At 43.1% G+C, this 18,874-nt stretch overlaps 1 protein-coding gene across 4 annotated transcripts in view; it reads right to left on the bottom strand.

Moving 5' to 3' along the window:
- utp20 (UTP20 small subunit processome component) overlaps positions 1-18,874 on the bottom strand; it is a 124,980-nt gene that overhangs the window by 96,170 nt on the left and 9,936 nt on the right. For 2 of the 4 annotated variants that reach the window (XM_052030063.1, XM_052030064.1), the window contains exons 4-11: positions 17,315-17,447; positions 16,663-16,851; positions 15,017-15,098; positions 8,945-9,082; positions 5,712-5,867; positions 4,511-4,657; positions 3,570-3,704; positions 1,677-1,754 (exon numbers count right to left, since the gene is read on the bottom strand). In XM_052030063.1, the coding sequence (XP_051886023.1) occupies positions 1,677-1,754; positions 3,570-3,704; positions 4,511-4,657; positions 5,712-5,867; positions 8,945-9,082; positions 15,017-15,098; positions 16,663-16,851; positions 17,315-17,447 (1,058 nt within the window). Of the gene's footprint in view, positions 1-1,676; positions 1,755-3,569; positions 3,705-4,510; positions 4,658-5,711; positions 5,868-8,944; positions 9,083-9,314; positions 9,876-15,016; positions 15,099-16,662; positions 16,852-17,314; positions 17,448-18,874 lie in introns of those variants that run through there. The other 2 variants (XM_052030066.1, XM_052030065.1) reach the window with 2 other exon arrangements.

Raw genomic sequence — 18,874 nt, 5'->3', positions numbered from 1 at the left:
GGAGTGAGCATTCATAGAGCCAGGGGATGCGACTGCACTAGCAAGAGACTCCAGAAACTGTTCACTGTCATAGAGGCACAGAGTGAAACAACATGGGAACAGGTCCTTCAGCCCATGCCGACCATCGCATCCATTTACGCTGATCGTACAGTAATCTATTTTATTCTCCCCACATTTGCAATGGAACAGCAATGGTTGAAAGGACATTTAATGGAGATAGATCCCCACCATCACTGTGGGAAGACCTCTTCCTTGGGTCAGAAAGCCAGTGACAAAACATCAACTGAAAGCATCCCAGAGGGACCAGGTAGGGAGGCTCAGGGTACCCGTGCAGTGGGGGTCATTGCCGTAGCAAGCATTTAGGCAGAACCTCATTCGACTTTTGGAGAAATTGGGCTAATCATTTTGAAGGGACGAGGACACAAAGGGCAGTGGGGCTTTGGGATTCACTTGGGGTTGATAGGAGTGAAGATCTAGCAGAAACAAGATGGACTGAATAGTCTCTTATTGTACTGTAAACCTCTGTTGAACCTGGGGCCAGTGGCAACGACAGGGAACATTTCTGTCGAATAACTTTGCAGTAAGTGCTGGGAAATCTTTTAAGCTGCAAACAGTTAATTCATTGAAGCCTGCTAGGAATTTGCAAGTGTTGGGGGTTCAAAGTGCTTCTTAAATAGTTTACCATGTAATTTATTTTGTTGCATCAATAAGGGTCTAAATTTTACAGCTGTTTATTCCTCAGAGATTCCGTTACACAGGTGTTGGCGTGTAACACACAGGTGTAGACACAGAGTGTACACAGGTGTAGACACACAGAGCATCTTACTGAGTGCAGGAAGTCACTACATTACTGGACCAGCAACACAATGGCCTGGGCCAGAATCGAGGAAAGCAAGCTGGAATTCCACTGAAGCTAAATAAATCTGAGAGATTAAAAAACTAGCACCAATCATGGTGAGAGGAAACTACTGATTTCGCAAAACCCACCTAGCTCACTGATGTTCCAAGGGAAGTAACTTCATCCCCACAGTCTAGACCAATGTGACTGCAGACCCAAATCAAATCAATGTGAGCAACACTTACCTTCCCCTCAGATCACAGGCAGTAAACCCCAGCCTAGCCCATGATACACATACATCTTGAAGGAATGAAAAATACAATCCTGATACGTATAAGATTACGACATTGACACCTGACCTCGAGCCAGGAAACTCATCCAATTCTTGTAAGTATCTACAGGAGGTGCTGTCTCAGGAAGGCAACATCAAGGATCCCCACCATCCGGGCCATGCCATCTTCTCGCAGCTACCATCGGGCAGGAGGTACAGAAGCCTGAAGTCCCACATCGTCAGGTTCAAGAACAGCTACTTCCCTTCAACCATTTAGTTCTTGAACCAACCTGCACAACCCTAATCAGTACAGTTTATCAACACTATGACCACTTTGCACTAAGGTGGACTTTTTTTGTTCTAATTGTGTTCTTTCTTGTAAAAATTGTGTATAATTTACGTTTAATTTATGTTTTTCCTGTGAATGCTGCTTCTATGTTACGTGCCTGTGATGATCCTGCAAGTAAGTTTTTCATCGCACCTGTGCACACATGTACTTGTGCACGTGACAATAAACTCGACCTTGACTTAAGTGAAATGTGAAAACTCCTTGCAGCAAAAGTTTACCTGTTCAAACTCGCTCATGTCAAACATCTCCTTGGAGAACTCCAGAATCAAGGATCTCTCAAACCCACTGCTGAAAACCTGCAGCAGAAAATGAACACAGAATTCAAATTATAATAAGTTATGAGATGAGTGAAGATCACTGTTCTCAGGTAAAGGTTTACTGTCAGGATTTAACACCAGTGGGAATCTGTATACTCAACATTCGCAACCCAAGGAGGTGAGTGCTAGGGGAACAGTGGCCAGCGCAGAACCTACAGGATCAGAACAAGATGCACAGTTGAGGGGTTCTGAGGACGACAAGCAGCAATTCGGTGGATCAGCAAAATGTGTCCAATTCTAGGAACTATACATTAGAAATGATGTCAAGGTCTTGGAGGGGTTGTAGAGGGGATTTACTATAACAGTCCCAGGGATGAGGGACTTCGGTGAAATTGGTAAATTGGTTTATTATTGTCACATGTACTGAGGTACAGTGAAAAATTTGTCTTGCATATCGTCCATACAGATCATTTCATTACAACAGTGGACTGAGGTAGTACAAGGGAAAAAAAATAACAGAATGCAGAATAAAGTGTTACCGTTACAAAGACGCAGTGCAGGCAGACAATAAGGTGCAGGGTCCTAACGAGGTCAAGTCCATCTTATCTTACTAGGGCACCATTCAATAGTTTTATAACAGTGGGATAGAAGCTGTCCTTTAGCCTGCTGGTATGTGCTTTCAGGCTTTTGTATCTTCTGCCTAATGGGAGGGGGGGAGAAGAGAGAATATCTGGGGTGGCTGGGCTGCTTTACTGAGGCAGCGAAAAGTGTAGATGGAGTCCATGGAGGGGAGGCTGGTTTCCATGATGTGCCGAGCTGTGTCCACAACTCTCTGCAGTTTCTTGCAGTCGCGGGCAGAGCAGTTGCCGTACCAGGCTGTGATGCATCCGGGTAGTTACAAAGACAGATAGGGGAAACATGGGTCCATTAAGCAGAACAGGTGAAGAGGAAATTTGAAGGAGGTTCTCAAAGCCAAGAAGGACCAACTCTGTTAGAATAAGAAATTATCCAGCTGCAGGAGGGCGAGTAAACAGCAGACGCTGACTGAAGGCGATGAGCAAAAGCAGAGGGAAGGTGAAGCAAAGATATTTACATAGCGAGTAATTGTGATGTGGACGCACTGCTCGAAACAAGGGTGGAAGCAGATTGACCAAGAATCTTTGATTGGATCTCAATGTGCTTAAAGGAGAAAACATTACAAAGTTACAGGGAAAGGGGTTGAGTTAGGTATATCAAAGAGCTGTCATCAATACAATGGGCCGAATAGCGTCCTTGTATGCTGTGCTGTTCTGCAACTCTTTATGAAAGATGACGAGTGTCAGGCAGCAATGGCTGACAGGATCTCCTCTAATGGTAGTGAGCAGCAGCAGAAACATGGCAGTTCAATCAGCCAGGCTGATCAGCACCTCCCAAACACCGTCTCCCCTACCCAGCAGGGCAAGAGCCACAGGTGCAGGGACCACCGCAACCACAGGCTCCCCTCCCAGACATACACCATCCTGACTGGGGAAATACAACCCCATTCCTTCATTGTCACTGGGTCTTATCGTGGGAGCTTCTTCCCCACAGCACTGGAGGAACACCTTCACCAGAGGGACCGCAGTGGTTCAAGATGTCTCACCCCCTCCTCTCAAGGCAATTAGCGCTGGGCAACAAACACTGGCTTTGCCAAGGATACATATATTTAAAAGCAAATATGAGAGGCACATAAGGAAACAAAGCCAGTACAACAACGTGTGTTAGTAACTGGCTGAATAGCTCAAAGGGCAACGTCGCCAGTCCCTGATCTTAGAACCAATCCCACTCAGAGTACACTGGAGCATCTAGCGTCAAGTAGAAACAAGCAGCAAATACCTTTCTAGCAGTTTCTTCAATCAGCAGATTCGGGAGAGAAATGTTCCGAGCCATTAGCAAAGTGGAGACGACCTTCAGTAAAGTCCTGCAGCACAGGATGTCCATCTGTGAGTTCTGCAACAGCTGGATCAGGGTCTAAAGGACGAATTCAGAAGGGGTGTGTATAAGGTGAGTGTGAATAGTATGTAAGGTGGTTTCATTCTGTGGTGAGGAATCATCTTCAACTCCCTCCCGTGGGTCAGCAAGCTCGCCAGATGAAGACGGAAAGCCAGGACTACTTCAGGTTCAGGGAGTAGGAAAGGCCTTGAAACTTCTGAGAGGTTCTGAAGGAACCACTGTGGGCAGCACAGTGGCACAGTAGACAGTGATGCTGCCTCACAGCTCCAGAAAACTGAGAACGATTCCGCTCTCAGGTGCTGGCTCTGTGGAGTTTGCACGTTCTCCCTGTGACTGTGGGTGAACCAGTTTCATCCACATCCCAAAGACACACAAATTGGAAAATTAATTGGTTACTGTAAATTACCCCTGGTGTAGGAGAATTAGAGGGGAGTTAGTGGGAATAAGAGAGAATAGGGGACAGTGAAGTACCTGGGGTAAATGGGGTCAATAGGACTGCTCTGAGAGCCAGCATAGGTTCAATGGGCTGAATGGTCTCTATCTATGGCATTAGGAAACTGCTTTTGTGATTACAGAACTGGAACTGGAGCTCAGAGGTTTAAAATAAACTGGACGGAAGAGAGATTATTTATTTGCAGATGTTTGCTCACATCCAGAATGCATCTGAACGGCTGGTGGGTGCAGCCTGCACTGTGGCTGTTGAAGGGCAATGGGACATGTACATTGGGAGTTATCAATGGGGAAAAGGCTGGGGGCAAGCGTTGGATCAGATGGTCATCAATACACGGCCAGCTGAGCTGCCATTCTCTGACTACAGGCCTCACCTCACAGACTTCACTGGGACGGGTAACCTTTGAGCCATGTTTATGTTCCAGCAGCACAAGGTATATCTGCAGCAGGCGGTGGACTTGATCGGAGACTTGTTGTCGGTCCTCAGGGTTGACTCTGTCTTGCAGGCCCAGGATACTCCCCTGTCAATGTCACAAAATGCTCACCGCTCAGTCTTTGATTACAGAAAATAATCCTGCACTGAGCCAATGCACAGCGTGACTTATCGTTCATTCCCGTGCCCTAACCAACCTTGCAAGATGCAACCTTAAATCATCTAATTCTTTCAAAACACAAAGAACATCAAGGGTTATTTTCACTTGTCTGCCTGACTACATTAATATAAATTAAGATAATGTAATAAAGAAAAACAATGTAACTATTAAAATAATTGATAAATTGTTTTTGTCTGTGGTCAATGCACTTGTGCGTTACAGAGCAAGTTCTTATATTAGTCTTAAGAACTTAAAAAAAGCCAGTCAAGAAAGAATAAATTTACAACTGAACTTTCATAACCTCAGTATATCCTAAAATGCTTTATAGCTTATTTACCGCTGTAGAGACCCTGTTGCATGTTTAGCACAGAGCAAGATCTTCCAAACAACACCCAAATGGTAACCTGATAAGAGTTTTGATGATGTTGGTAGGGAGCCCGTGCTCTGCAATAGTATCCCTCACACCCAGCTGAGAGCATGGAGACCTTGGCTTACACCACACTGACACTGCAGCACCCTCACAGTCCTGCACTGGAGTGGGCTAGGCACTTCTGTTCCAATCCCTGGCCTTGAACCCACACTTGTGTAATGGGACACTAACAACAGAAGTTGGAATAACTGCACTCCCTCCTCAGTAGCCACACCCACAAAATAAGAGAAAAAAAAATCAGCACCACTTTACCGATTTACAATCTTGGGGGCGAAGCCAAAGTGGGGAAACTCCACAGCTTTTAACATCAACAGGGTCTTGAAAAAAATTAGCAGCTGAGTAAACATCTAAGAACACAGAAAGGAAATTCCCGGCTAGAGAAAAAGCTCCCTCCTTTCTATCAAATCCTTTGATCACTTTACGACCTCAACTGGATCATTCTTAATCCAAAAGCTGCTTGCCTGGTACACAGGAAGAGCATTCATAACACAAGCAAAATATCGTAGATGGTGGAAATACCCAGATCGGGCAGTATCTTTCATCACAACTTACTTGTAAACAGTTCCAGAGGATGTCAAAGTGTTCCTTGTGGACGTGGGTGGCGCAGGACTTGGCCATGTGGCCAACTGCTTCCTGAACTGCATCCCATGGGAGCACAACGCTGGGCTCTGTGACGGGCCCCAGCTTTTGTAAGATAATGGGGAGAACCTGCAGTATAGGAAACATCCACAAATCAGAGATTCAGCAACAAACAACCGGTTAAAAGAAACAAAACTAAATCCTTAAAAAGAAAATCTTTAAAGTGACATCCCAAATGCTTTACAACCAATCAGGGTTTTTTTTTTGCAGTATAGTCACTATTCTAACATAGAAAACACAGCATTCTATTGAAGTCCTCCTCACAACTGTCTCAACCAACTTGATTCGCCCAATCTACGTGGAAGTTAAAGTTCCCCATGACAACTGCCGTTCCATTCTTACATGCATCAGATATTTCTTGGTTTATTTCCTGTGCCACTGTAATGTTATTCAGTGGCCTAGAGACCACACCCACCAGTGATTTTTTCCCTTTACTATTCCCAATCTCTACCCAGATGGACTCAACATTCTGGTCCTTAGATCTTGTATCATCTCTATCACCCTGATCTCATTCTTAATTAAGAGCGCTACCCCACCTCCCTTACCTTCCTGCCTGTCCTTCCGTATTACCTGATACCCTTGGATATTTAATTCCCACTCATCTCCACTCTGCAACCACATTTCTGTAATGGCCACTAAAGCACACCCCTTTGTAAGGACTTGTGCCACAAGTTCACTGACCTTGTTTCGAATACTATGGGCATTCAGATAAAGTGCCCTTACACTCATTGTCCTTTTACGATCTAGTAACTTGTGTCCTTTGCGTTTGACTGTTCTGTACTCCACTCTTACTTTTCTCTTTTCTAACTTTTGCTCCAGTCTCTGCCTTGTTTCCCTCTGTCCTTCTGCATGGATCCCCATCCCCGCTGCTTTCAGTTAAACAATAAAGAGACTTTGACCTGAAATGTTATGTTTCTCCTCCCACAGATGCAGCCTGACCCGCTGAGAATTTCCAGCATTTTCTGTTTTCATCGAGCTAGAACATTTTCTAGGTTTTGCTGCAGGCAGGTACAACCTCCTTCATCTGCTGAGGAGTGGTGCATGAAATTGGGCAGTGCTCATCGGTAAACATCTGACCTTATGATGAGAGGAAAGTGACGATGAAGCAGCTGAAGGTGAGTGGACTCAGTACACTACCCCGAGAAGCTGCTGAAGTGACAGCCTGAAGCTGGGTGACTGCCTCCAACAACTACAACCATTTATACTGGAGAAACAAAGGACTGCAGATGCTGGAAACTAGAAGAAAAACACTACGCTGCTGGGGGAACTCAGCAGGCCAGGCAGCATCCGTGGAAAAAAGCAGGCGGTCAACGTTTCGGGTCAGGACCCTTCTGCAGGACTGAAGATAGGAAAAGGGGAAGCTCAATATATAGGAGGGAAAAGCAGAGCAGTTATAGGTGGACAAAAGAGGGTTGGTGGGGTGGGGACAAAGTGGTGATAGGTAGATGCAGGTAAGATATTGCTCTCCCCACCTTGCCTGCACCTGCCTAACATTATCCTCCAGCATCATGTTTTTCAACTACAACTATGTTCCTTTGTGCAGGATACAACTTCAATTGCTGATTGTGCATTGCCCAGTTTTACCAGGGCTCCTTGATGTCACATTCAGTCAAATGCTGCCTTGATAAAAGAAACGGTCAATCTCACCTCACTTTTGTGTTCCACAGCTTTATTGTTTGGACCAAGGCTGTGATGAGCTGCCCTGGTGAAATTTAAACAGGGCATCGGGTTATTGGTGAGCTCGTGACACCCAAAAAACTGTCAATGACACCTTCCACAATTTTGCTGGTGATTAAGAGTTGACTTATTGGGTGGCAATTGGATACTGGATTGGTCCTGCTCCCGGTGTATAGTATATTTATGGACAATTTTCCATGTTGTCAGGTAAATACCAGTTTTGTAACTTAACTGGAACAGCTTGGCCAGAGGACTAGCTAGTTCTGGAGCACAGGTCTTCTGTACTACAGCTGGGATGTTGTCTCACCTGAAAGCCTTCGCTGCATTCAGTGCTCTCAGCCACTCCTGGATTACTCTACAAAGGAGCGTTTCAGTCATTTGACCAGATTCCACACCGCACAAATCTTTCACGACATTTTCCATTATTTTCTCCAATGATATTCTAATAAGCAGTAATTTCTCTAACCCATTGAGAGAGAGACAGAGAGGGAGGCATGCACACCAACCTTGAAGTAGCTCCAAGGAGGGGTAAAAGCTCCATAAAATTGGGAGACATCATTAAGAAGTGGGGAGTGGGGGCAACATGCACAAGCCAACTTATTTTCAACATTAATGTAATAAAAACAGAAAACTCTGGAAACACTTGGCAGGTCAGGTAACATCTGTGGAGAGAGAAACAGAGTTAACAGCTCTGGTTCGTCATTACTGCAGGTCTTTGTCAAAACAGAAGGACCTGGACCCAAAGCGTGAACTCTGTTTCTCTTCCTACAGATGCTGCCTGACCTGCTGAGTATCTCCAGCATTTTCTGTTTTTATTTACAACATCTGCATTTTATTGATCTTCATTCTCAATTATACCATTCAATAGTTCAGGCAAGTATGTATCCATTTGATACACTTACCTATAAGCAAATTCCGGTTAGCATTGGGTTGACTGGTGTTCCTTATGAAAGAAAACCTGTTAGCTCTATCTGGTGTGATTCTATGTGACTTCATTCTCACAAGGACCTCAAGGGCAGTCGGACCACAATGCTTAATGATGCGTTCTACCGATTTGCTCATCGTCTCAATACCCAAGAATTAAGATAAATAAAGGCTTTATGGGTGGCATAGTGCGCAGCAGCTAGTGCTGTTACACAGCTCCAGTGACCTAGGTTCGATCCTGACCTTGGGTGCTGTGTGTATGAAGTTTGCACGTTCTCTCCGTTACCCAGTGGGTTTCCCCCCAGGGGTTCCAGTTTCCTCTCACATCCCAAGCACCCACAGCTTGGTAGCTTAATCAGCCGCTCTAAATTATCCCCAGTGTAGGTGGACAACCGGAGAATCAAAGGGGAGTTGGCAAGTCGGTGAGGGACCATAGGTTACAAGGGAATGGGATGGGAATCGATTTGACATGCTGAACAACCTCCTATCTTATAAGAAAATGAGAAATACAAGAACATTGTCATCCAAACTAATTAAAACATTACCCTGGCTGCACATGAGTGGAAGGTATTCTGGACACCTTTGCACATTTCGAACAGCAGCTGTCCCACTCCCCCAGTCTTCGTTCTGTGCTCCTTGAGGTCAGCAAACACAAGGTTGAAAAGAGCACTGTGGTCTGGAACCTGCCAATATACAGAACAGCATTTCACATTTGGAAGATAAATGTTTCAAAAAATTCCTATTGAACTCTGTCACAAACCAGCAACAAAAGAAACACACTGAGCATGATTCAGTGTTAAAAACTATTTTATTAATCACTACTTATGATAATACGTAAAATAAAAGTTAAAAAAAAATGTTAGTATGTTAGAATTCAAGAATGTTAAACCTCGAACGTTAACCCCAAAACTAAACTCGTCGTGTGTGTGTGTGACAAAGTCCAAAACTCCCAGTTCCTGAATGGTTCTTAAAGTTCAGTTCCGCAAGCCATAAGGTGAAACATGAGCAAGGGCTTCTTCAACAACCACCGTTGTCTGAAGATAAGATGTAGATGTAGAAAAACATAGAGAGAGTACATACGAAATCCAAATGTTCCACAATGGAACCCAAACGACACTTCAGTGTTTACTCGGTAGTGACTTCCTCACCCCGAAAAGCATCCGAACCGTGGTCGTCCACACACAAATACCTGTTTCCTTCTACAGGTCAGCAACAAAGTGAACTCCACCGGATTACTTCCAACTTCCATACATGGATTTCAGTGGCAAACACAGTTATTGTTTCTCATCCATCGATAGAGAAAACAAGCAGGCTGGTGTCTCTCTCCCTTCTCTCTCTCTTTCTTCTTCTTCTGACTTCTTCAACAACGTCATTACGTCCTTTATCTTCTATTGACGTAAGCACGCCCCACACACACATACACACACACTCTCTATCTTAAAGGGACTTTCACTGAGTCCGTAACACCTCCCACCTAAAAAAAATTTTTCCCAAGAAAAATTTAACCGCGCATACAGTTAGTAATGTTAATAATTATCATGCTACACAACTACAGACTATCAGATTAGTATAGATACATGTTTCCCATTTAACATCGGGAAAGACAATCAGCAATCACATTATCTTGGCCTTTAATGTGAGTTACCATGAGATCAAACTCTTGCAAAATTAAACTCCAGTTTAACAGCCTTCTGTTCTTGTTTTTGACTCGGCTCAGAAACACCAATGGGTTATGATCTGTATATACAGTCAATGGTTTCTGAGCGGTGCAAACATATACACTGAAATGTTGCAAGGCTAAAATAAGCGACAGTAATTCTTTCTCTATGGTGGAATAATTCTTTTGATGCTCATTAAATTTCTTTGAAAAGTAAGCTACAGGATGGTCAATATCATCAAGGTCACCCTTCTGCAACAACACAGCTCCTGCAGCTTCATCACTGGCATCTACTGCTAATGAAAATGGCTTTTCAAAGTCAGGTGTTCTGAGCACAGGATGGTAGCATAAAATGGCTTTCAGCTTCTCAAATGCTTCTTGACAAGAATCTGTCCAAACAAACTTTACTCCCTTCTTCTGAAGATTAGTTAGGGGAAGAGCAATATCAGCAAAATTTTTACAAAATTTTCGATAATATCCAACCATTCCCAAAAATCTTCTAACAGTCCTCGTACCTGTGGGAATAGGGAACTCAGATATTGCTTGAACTTTTGCCTGAACAGGAGCTTGCTTGCCTTGACCTACAACATAACCAAGATACGTTACAGTGGCATGGCCAAATTCACTTTTAGCCAAGTTAACTGTAAGGTTAGCCTTGGAAAGTCTTTCAAACAACCTTTCTAACGCAGAGATGTGATCTTCCCAAGTATCATTCCCAGTCACTAAGTCGTCAATGTAGGCATCTGTATGTTTTAACCCATGAATCACTGAATTAATCATTCTTTGAAATGTTGCTGGAGCATTTTTCATTCCAAATGGCAAAACATTGTATTCATACAATCCAGAAGGGGTTACAAAGGCTGAAATCTCCTTTCCTCTATCTGTTAATGGAACACACCAGTACCCTTTTAATAGGTCAATCTTTGTAAGAAATTTTGCCTTTCCCACTCTGTCTATGCAATCATCCACCCTAGGAATAGGGTAAGCATCTGACTTTGTTACAGCATTCACTTTCCTGTAATCTGTGCAAAATCTAACAGTTCCATCAGGTTTAGGTACAATAACACAGGGCGAACTCCAATTTGAAGTAGAATGTCTAATAATATCATTTTCCAACATGTATTTTATTTCCTGATCAACAAGTTTACTTTTCTCTACATTCATTCGATATGGGTGTTGTTTGATTGGTTTTGCATCCCCAACATCAACATCATGGGTAATTATCGATGTTCTGTTTGGAACATCTGGGAACAGATTTTTAAATTTTAAAATTAATTCTCTCATCTGTTGTCTTTGTGAAACTTGTAAATGGTCCAACTTCGTTTCAAGGTTCTCCATGATATTTTGGTTTTTCAGTTTCGATGGAACAATATTTGGTCTAAATTGGCCTTCCTCAACATCAACATCAGGCATTCTAGAAACAACCTTTTCACCATCCACCAAGGCCACAACTGAATCCCTCTCATAATAAGGTTTTAGCATGTTTACATGACAGAGTTGTGTTTTCTTGCGTCTATCTGGTGTTTTGATTATATATGTTAGATCAGTCACTCGAGATTCAATAACATAGGGTCCAGAAAAACGAGCTTGCAAGGGATTATTTTGGCTAGGGAAAAATACCAACACCTTTTGCCCCACTGCGAATGTCCTAGGCTGAGCACGTCTATCAAAATATGTCTTCATTCTTATCTGGCTTGTTTTCAGATTCTCTCTCGCTAGCTGGCAGACTCTCTCCAACCGAGTTTTAAATTTTTGGACATGGGGAGGTCTCCATTTCCTCCTTAACACTCCATTTTTGACATAGTATCCAGTTGGCACTTTTTCAATCTCCTCACATGAGAGAGCTTTTTCTTTCAATTCTGTCAATTCAGGGTCCTTTGTCTGTTCCACCATAAAATCCTTCCTTGACAAAGACAAATCTTTAAATTCAGGCTCACTATAAGGATGTTGATCCTCCAGTGAAGACAGAAAAGTCTCAGATAAGGCATCAAAATTTTCTTCCTGTTTAGGACTGTCACAAGGAACCACATCAGACTGCACCGGACTGTCTGTCTTGGCTAATTCTCTAGCTCTAGCTCGAGTCACCGCACATGATGGGTAAACATCTGAATCATCCTCAGACTCATCAATCCTTGGTTTGGTTGTTAACCGTACCACAGGATCACTTTCTCCATTTGCAAGGTCATTTCCCAATAACAAAGAAACTCCTTCCACTGGCAAACTAGGTCTTATCCCTATCTCGACTGGTCCTTCTACGAACTTTGACTTTAAAATCACCCTGTGAAAAGGGACAGACATGGTCTCACCTGTAACGCCTCGTACTAGATTTACTTCACCAGTGTCACTTTCTTCACCAAAATTTAAAACACTGTCCAGCAAGAGAGATTGACTAGCCCCAGTATCTCTAAGAATTTTCACTGGCACCTGGGGTGACTCATCATTCAGTGAAACAAAACCCTCTGATACATACGAACGGAATTCTTTTCTCACCTCCTCCAACTTTTCCGCTTTTCCCTCTTGCAAGGACTGATCTTTAACAGCATCTCCTAAACCTTTTTGATTTTTAATTGCCTGAAAGCAAGCATTGGGCCCAGCTTCCTTCTTTTTCTTCAAAAGGGCACAATTAGATATCACGTGGCCAGGTTTCCTACAGTAATAACAAGTACGCTCAACAGGTTTCTCCAGCCCTGGCTTCTTTTCATCTTTTCCTTTTTGATTACCTCCTAATTTAATCTCTGGTTTACCTGGATTGTCTTTGTAACTCTTTTGAAAGGTTTTAGGTTGTCCCCATTTGGATTTATGGGTTAAAGCATAATCATCTGCCAACCTAGCAGTTTCTTGTAAAGTTTCCACTGCCTTTTCATTTAAATATGTTGTTAATTCAGCTGGAACACATCTTTTAAAGTCTTCCACCAGTATCAATTCTGTCAATTTATCGTAATCCCCATCTACATTTTTAGCCAGGCACCATCGTTCAAAACATATTCTCTTTCCATTGGCAAATTCCATATAAGTCTGATCTGCAGATTTCCTCAAGTCTCTGAATTTTTGTCTATAAGCCTCAGGGACCAATTCATAGGCCTTCAATATAGCTTGTTTTTCCTTGGTATAATCAGCTGCATCCTCAACAGACAAAGCAGAATAAGCTTTTTGAGCTTTACCTTTAATCACACTCTGTACCATAAGAGCCCATCCTTTCCTTGGCCAGTTTGAACTCACAGCAACCTTTTCAAAATGTTGGAAATACTGATCAACCTGATCTTCTTCAAACGGAGGGACTAATCGAACCTCCCAGCTGGCTGAAAAATCATCATCAGAATCAGATTCCGAACTCCTACGCTTCATTTGTAACTCATGCTGCCTCTGTTTCTCCTTCTCCTCACTATCCAGCTCCATCCTCTTCAATTCCATCTGCTTCATTGCTAGATCAGCCTCTATCTTCATCTGAGTTATCTTTTGTTCGGCCTCTAATTTCTTTTGTTCGGCCTCTAATTTCTCTCGCTCGGCCTCTATCTTTAACTGGGTTTGCTCTCGTTCGGCCTCTAATCTCTTTTGCTCTCGTTCAGCTTCTAATTTATTTTGTTCTCGTTCAGCCTCTAATCTCTTTTGCTCTCGTTCAGCTTCTAATTTATTTTGCTCTCGTTCAGCCTCTATCTTTGCCAGCTGCACCTGTGCCTCAGAAATTGCTATTTCACTGCCAGGAAACTGTTTTAACACTTCCTTCTCAAACACCTTCTTTTCCACATAATGGCCAGCTATCAGTCTCTGAATATCTGCCTTTCTCATAGACTGCTTTACTTCCGTAAGGTTTAGCCTTGTAGCAATCTTTATCAGATCATCCTTTTTCGCCACCTCCAATCCCTTCTGGGTTGGTGACTCCAAAAATGCCTTAATATCCATTGCTGCTGGTTTCCACACACACAAGCCAATTAAAAAGAATTTATCAGACCTCCCTCAAAAATCTTTGGATTGAATCTCGAACAAATCTCGTCAATCTGGGGTACAATCCCAGACGACACTCGTTAACCTTGGGAACTATCCCGGACGAATCTCGTTAACCTTGGGAACTATCCCGGACGAGCCCCCAATTTTGTCACAAACCAGCAACAAAAGAAACACACTGAGCATGATTCAGTGTTAAAAACTATTTTATTAATCACTACTTATGATAATACGTAAAATAAAAGTTAAAAAAAAATGTTAGTATGTTAGAATTCAAGAATGTTAAACCTCGAACGTTAACCCCAAAACTAAACTCGTCGTGTGTGTGTGTGTGACAAAGTCCAAAACTCCCAGTTCCGGAATGGTTCTTAAAGTTCAGTTCCGCAAGCCATAAGGTGAAACATGAGCAAGGGCTTCTTCAACAACCACCGTTGTCTGAAGATAAGATGTAGATGTAGAAAAACATAGAGAGAGTACATACGAAATCCAAATGTTCCACAATGGAACCCAAACGACACTTCAGTGTTTACTCGGTAGTGACTTCCTCACCCCGAAAAGCATCCGAACCGTGGTCGTCCACACACAAATACCTGTTTCCTTCTACAGGTCAGCAACAAAGTGAACTCCACCGGATTACTTCCAACTTCCATACATGGATTTCAGTGGCAAACACAGTTATTGTTTCTCATCCATCGATAGAGAAAACAAGCAGGCTGGTGTCTCTCTCCCTTCTCTCTCTCTCTTTCTTCTTCTTCTGACTTCTTCAACAACGTCATTACGTCCTTTATCTTCTATTGACGTAAGCACGCCCCACACACACATACACACACACTCTCTATCTTAAAGGGACTTTCACTGAGTCCGTAACAACTCTCTCTTCAGTACAGTCTCAAACTAAGTTACGACAATTTGCAATTACAAAGGGAGGGGGAGGGAGGAAGAGAGAACATGAGAGAGGAGCGCGAGGGAGGAGAGGAGCGCGGGGGAGAGGAGAGAGGAGCGCGGGAGATAAACTCACCTTCCTCATTAAGAAAGCAAAGCTTTCAGCTGCGAAACGTCTGATGTGTTCCTTACTGTGGCACAACAGCGAACTATACAAACTGGAGAAAAAAAAGCAATGGTGAACTGACAATTTTGTAGCAAGAGTCCGACATTGTGTTTTAGAGCACGCAGTTGCCTGAGAACTCCTGCTCTTCACTGCATCATAAACACTTTTCCCTTACACGACGCCCCACAGCTGACAACCTGGATTCCTGTTATAGAAGCATAGGGTTACTGTTTGTGGAAGCCTGCAACTTGCTGCATATCCTACATTACCACAGTGACGACATTTTAAAAGCACTTTAAAGGGGGATCAGCAGCACAGTGGTTGTGTTATTGGACTTGCAATCCAGAGACAAGAGAGTCACAGATACGTTCAAATCAGTTAAAAAGTTCATCTTGGTAACAGGGACCAGAAAACTACCAGACTGTTGTTAAAACCTGCCTTGTTCACTAATCTCATCCAGGAAAGGAAATCTACCACCCTTACCCTGTCTGGCTGACATGTGACATCAGATCCACCAGGTAAATGCCCCCTGAAGTGGCCATTCAAGGCAGCGACTAACTACTGACCTCTCAAGAACAATAAGGGACGGGGAATAAATGCTGGCCTTGCCAGTGACACCGCACACTGAGAAAATTATAACAAGACATTGCCTGCAAAGGATTTTCATTCTCAAAACTGCTGGCACTGGACATTTTTAAACTTCCTGGTCCAGAAAAGCAACTGCCTCTATTATTGAATATAAATTAGATTGTCAGATACATTAATAGGAAATAATAAAGTGAAGTATATTGAGGAGGAGAGCAATTTAATGCAAATAAATATGGTGATGCACACTAAGATGGAATAGGAGAAGCAAGGCAAATTAAACAGTACAAAATTAATAAAAGCAAAATCACCATTGATGTTAGAAGTTGAAATTAAAAAATACTGGAAATATTCAGCAGGTCAGGTAGCACCTGTGGAGAATGGGTTAATATTCCAGATTGAAGATCTTGCATCAGATTGAAATTTTGTCTCTTTCATCCTTGATGTGTATCTACATGAAATGCACCTCCATCCCCACTGCCTGATTTGCTGAGCATGTCCAGGAGTTTCAGGTATAAATCTAAAGTGGGGACAAGGGCAGAGGCCAGAAAGTACAAGGACAAGTTGATAAATGTGCATCCAAAAGAGGAAATATTGAATCACTGACTTTATTAAAAGAGGAACAGAGTACCAAAGCGAGGAGGATATAGGAAAAGTGGGAGGGCCAACACAGAATGGGCAAAGTTGTGCAGTAAGATTTTGTAGCTGGGTGAGATTTACAATGAAGCTTATATTTACATTTCCTTGACCCAAAAGCTTAGTGTTGCCTGTGTCTGTGAGAGAAATTCTCACACTACTCTCCTTAAAGACACAAGAAGAATTTCTTAGAGTAGGAAAATATTTATTTTCATCCACTATTAAAACAAAAGATGTTGGTAAAAAGCACACTGAATCTTTCAGAGCAAACCTTATATTCTTATAACACATAAAACATAAATTGCAAAAATAAAAATGTAGAAAAACTGCCCTAGTCAAGGTTTGAGCTGAACAAAAGTAATAGCTGGACGACAAAATACAGTTAGAAGAAATACCTGTAGATGTTTGTTATATCTTTCACCATGAGCCTCCAGAGGTACTTGTACAGATAGGAGAGGCAGGTGAAAGCCCATTCTAGCACGTCTGTGTCCTGGGTGTTTAGCAGAGATGTGATTATCACAAAGAAGTCTCTGAAGTGAGGATAGAAATCAGTCTGTAGGTCTCTGGCCAGCTGCACCACCAGGCTGTAATACAGATACAAATTGCGATTATCATACAATAGCAACCAACATAATGCAAAAAAAACACACAAGACACTGCAGATGCTGGAATCTGGAGCAAAACACAAGCTGCAAGAGGAAATCTGCGGGTCAGGTAGCATCTGTGGAGGCAGAGGGAAAGGTCGATTTTCTGGCTCCAGACCCTTTCAGGAATGAGAGAGGAGATAGCCAGTGTAAATAAGTGAGGGGAAGGGGTGAGGCTGGAACGAGCAAGCGATAGGTGGATCCAGGTGAGGGTGGGGGGGGGGGGGGGGTGGTTGATGGGCAGGTGGAGTCAGGTGAGGGAGGGAAGGGTGAAGTTAGTGACAGGGACTGGGAGGTGATAGATGGAGATGTATATAACTTGTTAAATATAGGGTGTTTCAAAGAAGAGTCTGAGTGATTGTACTGGGAAAAACGAGCTAATCCTGTACACTGAGAGCCTTACTCAAGTAAGGGTTGATAGGCCATGCTGTTCTTGATTTGAAGATGGCTCTTCAAGCTTTCAACCACTGCATTTTGATGGTAGACCAGCTGATTAAAAGACTGGGATCTTCCTGAAACTTCTTTATGAAATTTAACTGTTTAAAAAAAAGAAGAGCATTTAACTTGCCTGAAATTTTTTCCCTCAATCAACATATCTAAAGAGGTTAATTGGTCACAAGAACAAATACATCAGAAACAACACAAAATTTGAAATAACAGCACATGCCTGAAATACTCAACAGGTAGGGCAGCTTCTGGGGAGACAGAACCCAAGTTAAAATTTTAGGTCACTGACCTATCATCAAAACTCTGAACAAAATTGACGAGAAGTCGTCAATCTGAAAAATTAACTGATTCTCTCTCCAGAGTAACTGACCACCAACTTATAAGTAACAGAACTTAACATAAGAAATTGTAGGCCAGCCTGCCCCCCCACCCACCTGCTCTGCTATTCAATAAGATTATGGGTACATTTTCCTTCAGTGTCATTTCACTGAACAGGAGACAAGACTTAGGAGCAAGAAGCTCGAGAGTATAAAGGAGGTAGGAGACAGGACTTGTTGGTTAAGTTCACAGAACAGGACCTTAAAAGAGGCACATTTGCAAATTGTTAGTTAATAATTGACAGGCTAATTAGCAGCAGCCAATAAAAAGAAGTTAGGGTCAACAGAGCAACCATTGTGGCAGTGGGGGGAAGCTGAGGCTTTGGTATGAAGAGATGCAGTAAGTCAGGGAAAAAGGCTGCAGTAAGAAGGCACAGGTAAGGTTTTGGGTGTGGCTGTGCTGAGAGGTGGTGCCATGAGAGAAGTGCTGAGGCTCTGGTTCAGGAGGCTATGGTGAGAAGAGGCTGAGAGGTTCAGGTAAGGTCTCTTTCTTATTGCACAGTTAGAGTAGTGGGAATGGCAGGTAGGGCAGTGGTGTGCTCCTCTTGTAGGATGTGGGAAATCAGGGAGCCCTCCAGTGTCCCTGATGACTACACCTGTGAGGAAGTGCATCTAGCTGCAGCCCCTAACAGACTGTGTTAGGGATGAACTCTCAGTCATTCAGGTGACTGAAGAGATGACAGACAGGAGTTATAGGGAGGCAGTCACACCTAGGATGCAGGTAAGATGTTTATTCATTAGTCACAGGTACATTGAAGCACACAGTGAAATGCATCTTTTTGCATTACTGAGAATGTGCTGGGGGCAGCCCACAAGTGTCGCCACTCTGCTGGCGGGAGAGGGAGTCAGTACAGGGTATCCCTGTGGCTGTTCCCCTCAATAACATTGCTTTGGATATTGTTGGGGGGGGGGGGGGGGGGAGATGACCTACCAGAGGAAAGCCATAGTGGCCAGGTCTATCAGTCTGATTCTGTAGCACAGAAGGGAAGGGGGGGGCGAAGAGGACTGCAGTAGTGATGGGGGGGTTCTGCCTTCACATCCACCCTGGCTGTGCACTCTAGGCTCCCCCATTTACTGAGTAGAATGATCTCTTCATGTCACTTCTGGTTTTTTTCAATGAACTTCATTCTATCATCCCT

The sequence above is a fragment of the Pristis pectinata genome, chromosome 15, assembly GCF_009764475.1.
Source record: "Pristis pectinata isolate sPriPec2 chromosome 15, sPriPec2.1.pri, whole genome shotgun sequence".
NCBI classification, from domain to species: domain Eukaryota; kingdom Metazoa; phylum Chordata; class Chondrichthyes; order Rhinopristiformes; family Pristidae; genus Pristis; species Pristis pectinata.
Note: the sequence above shows the minus strand (reverse complement) of the source record. Positions and strands in the feature narration are given on the sequence as shown.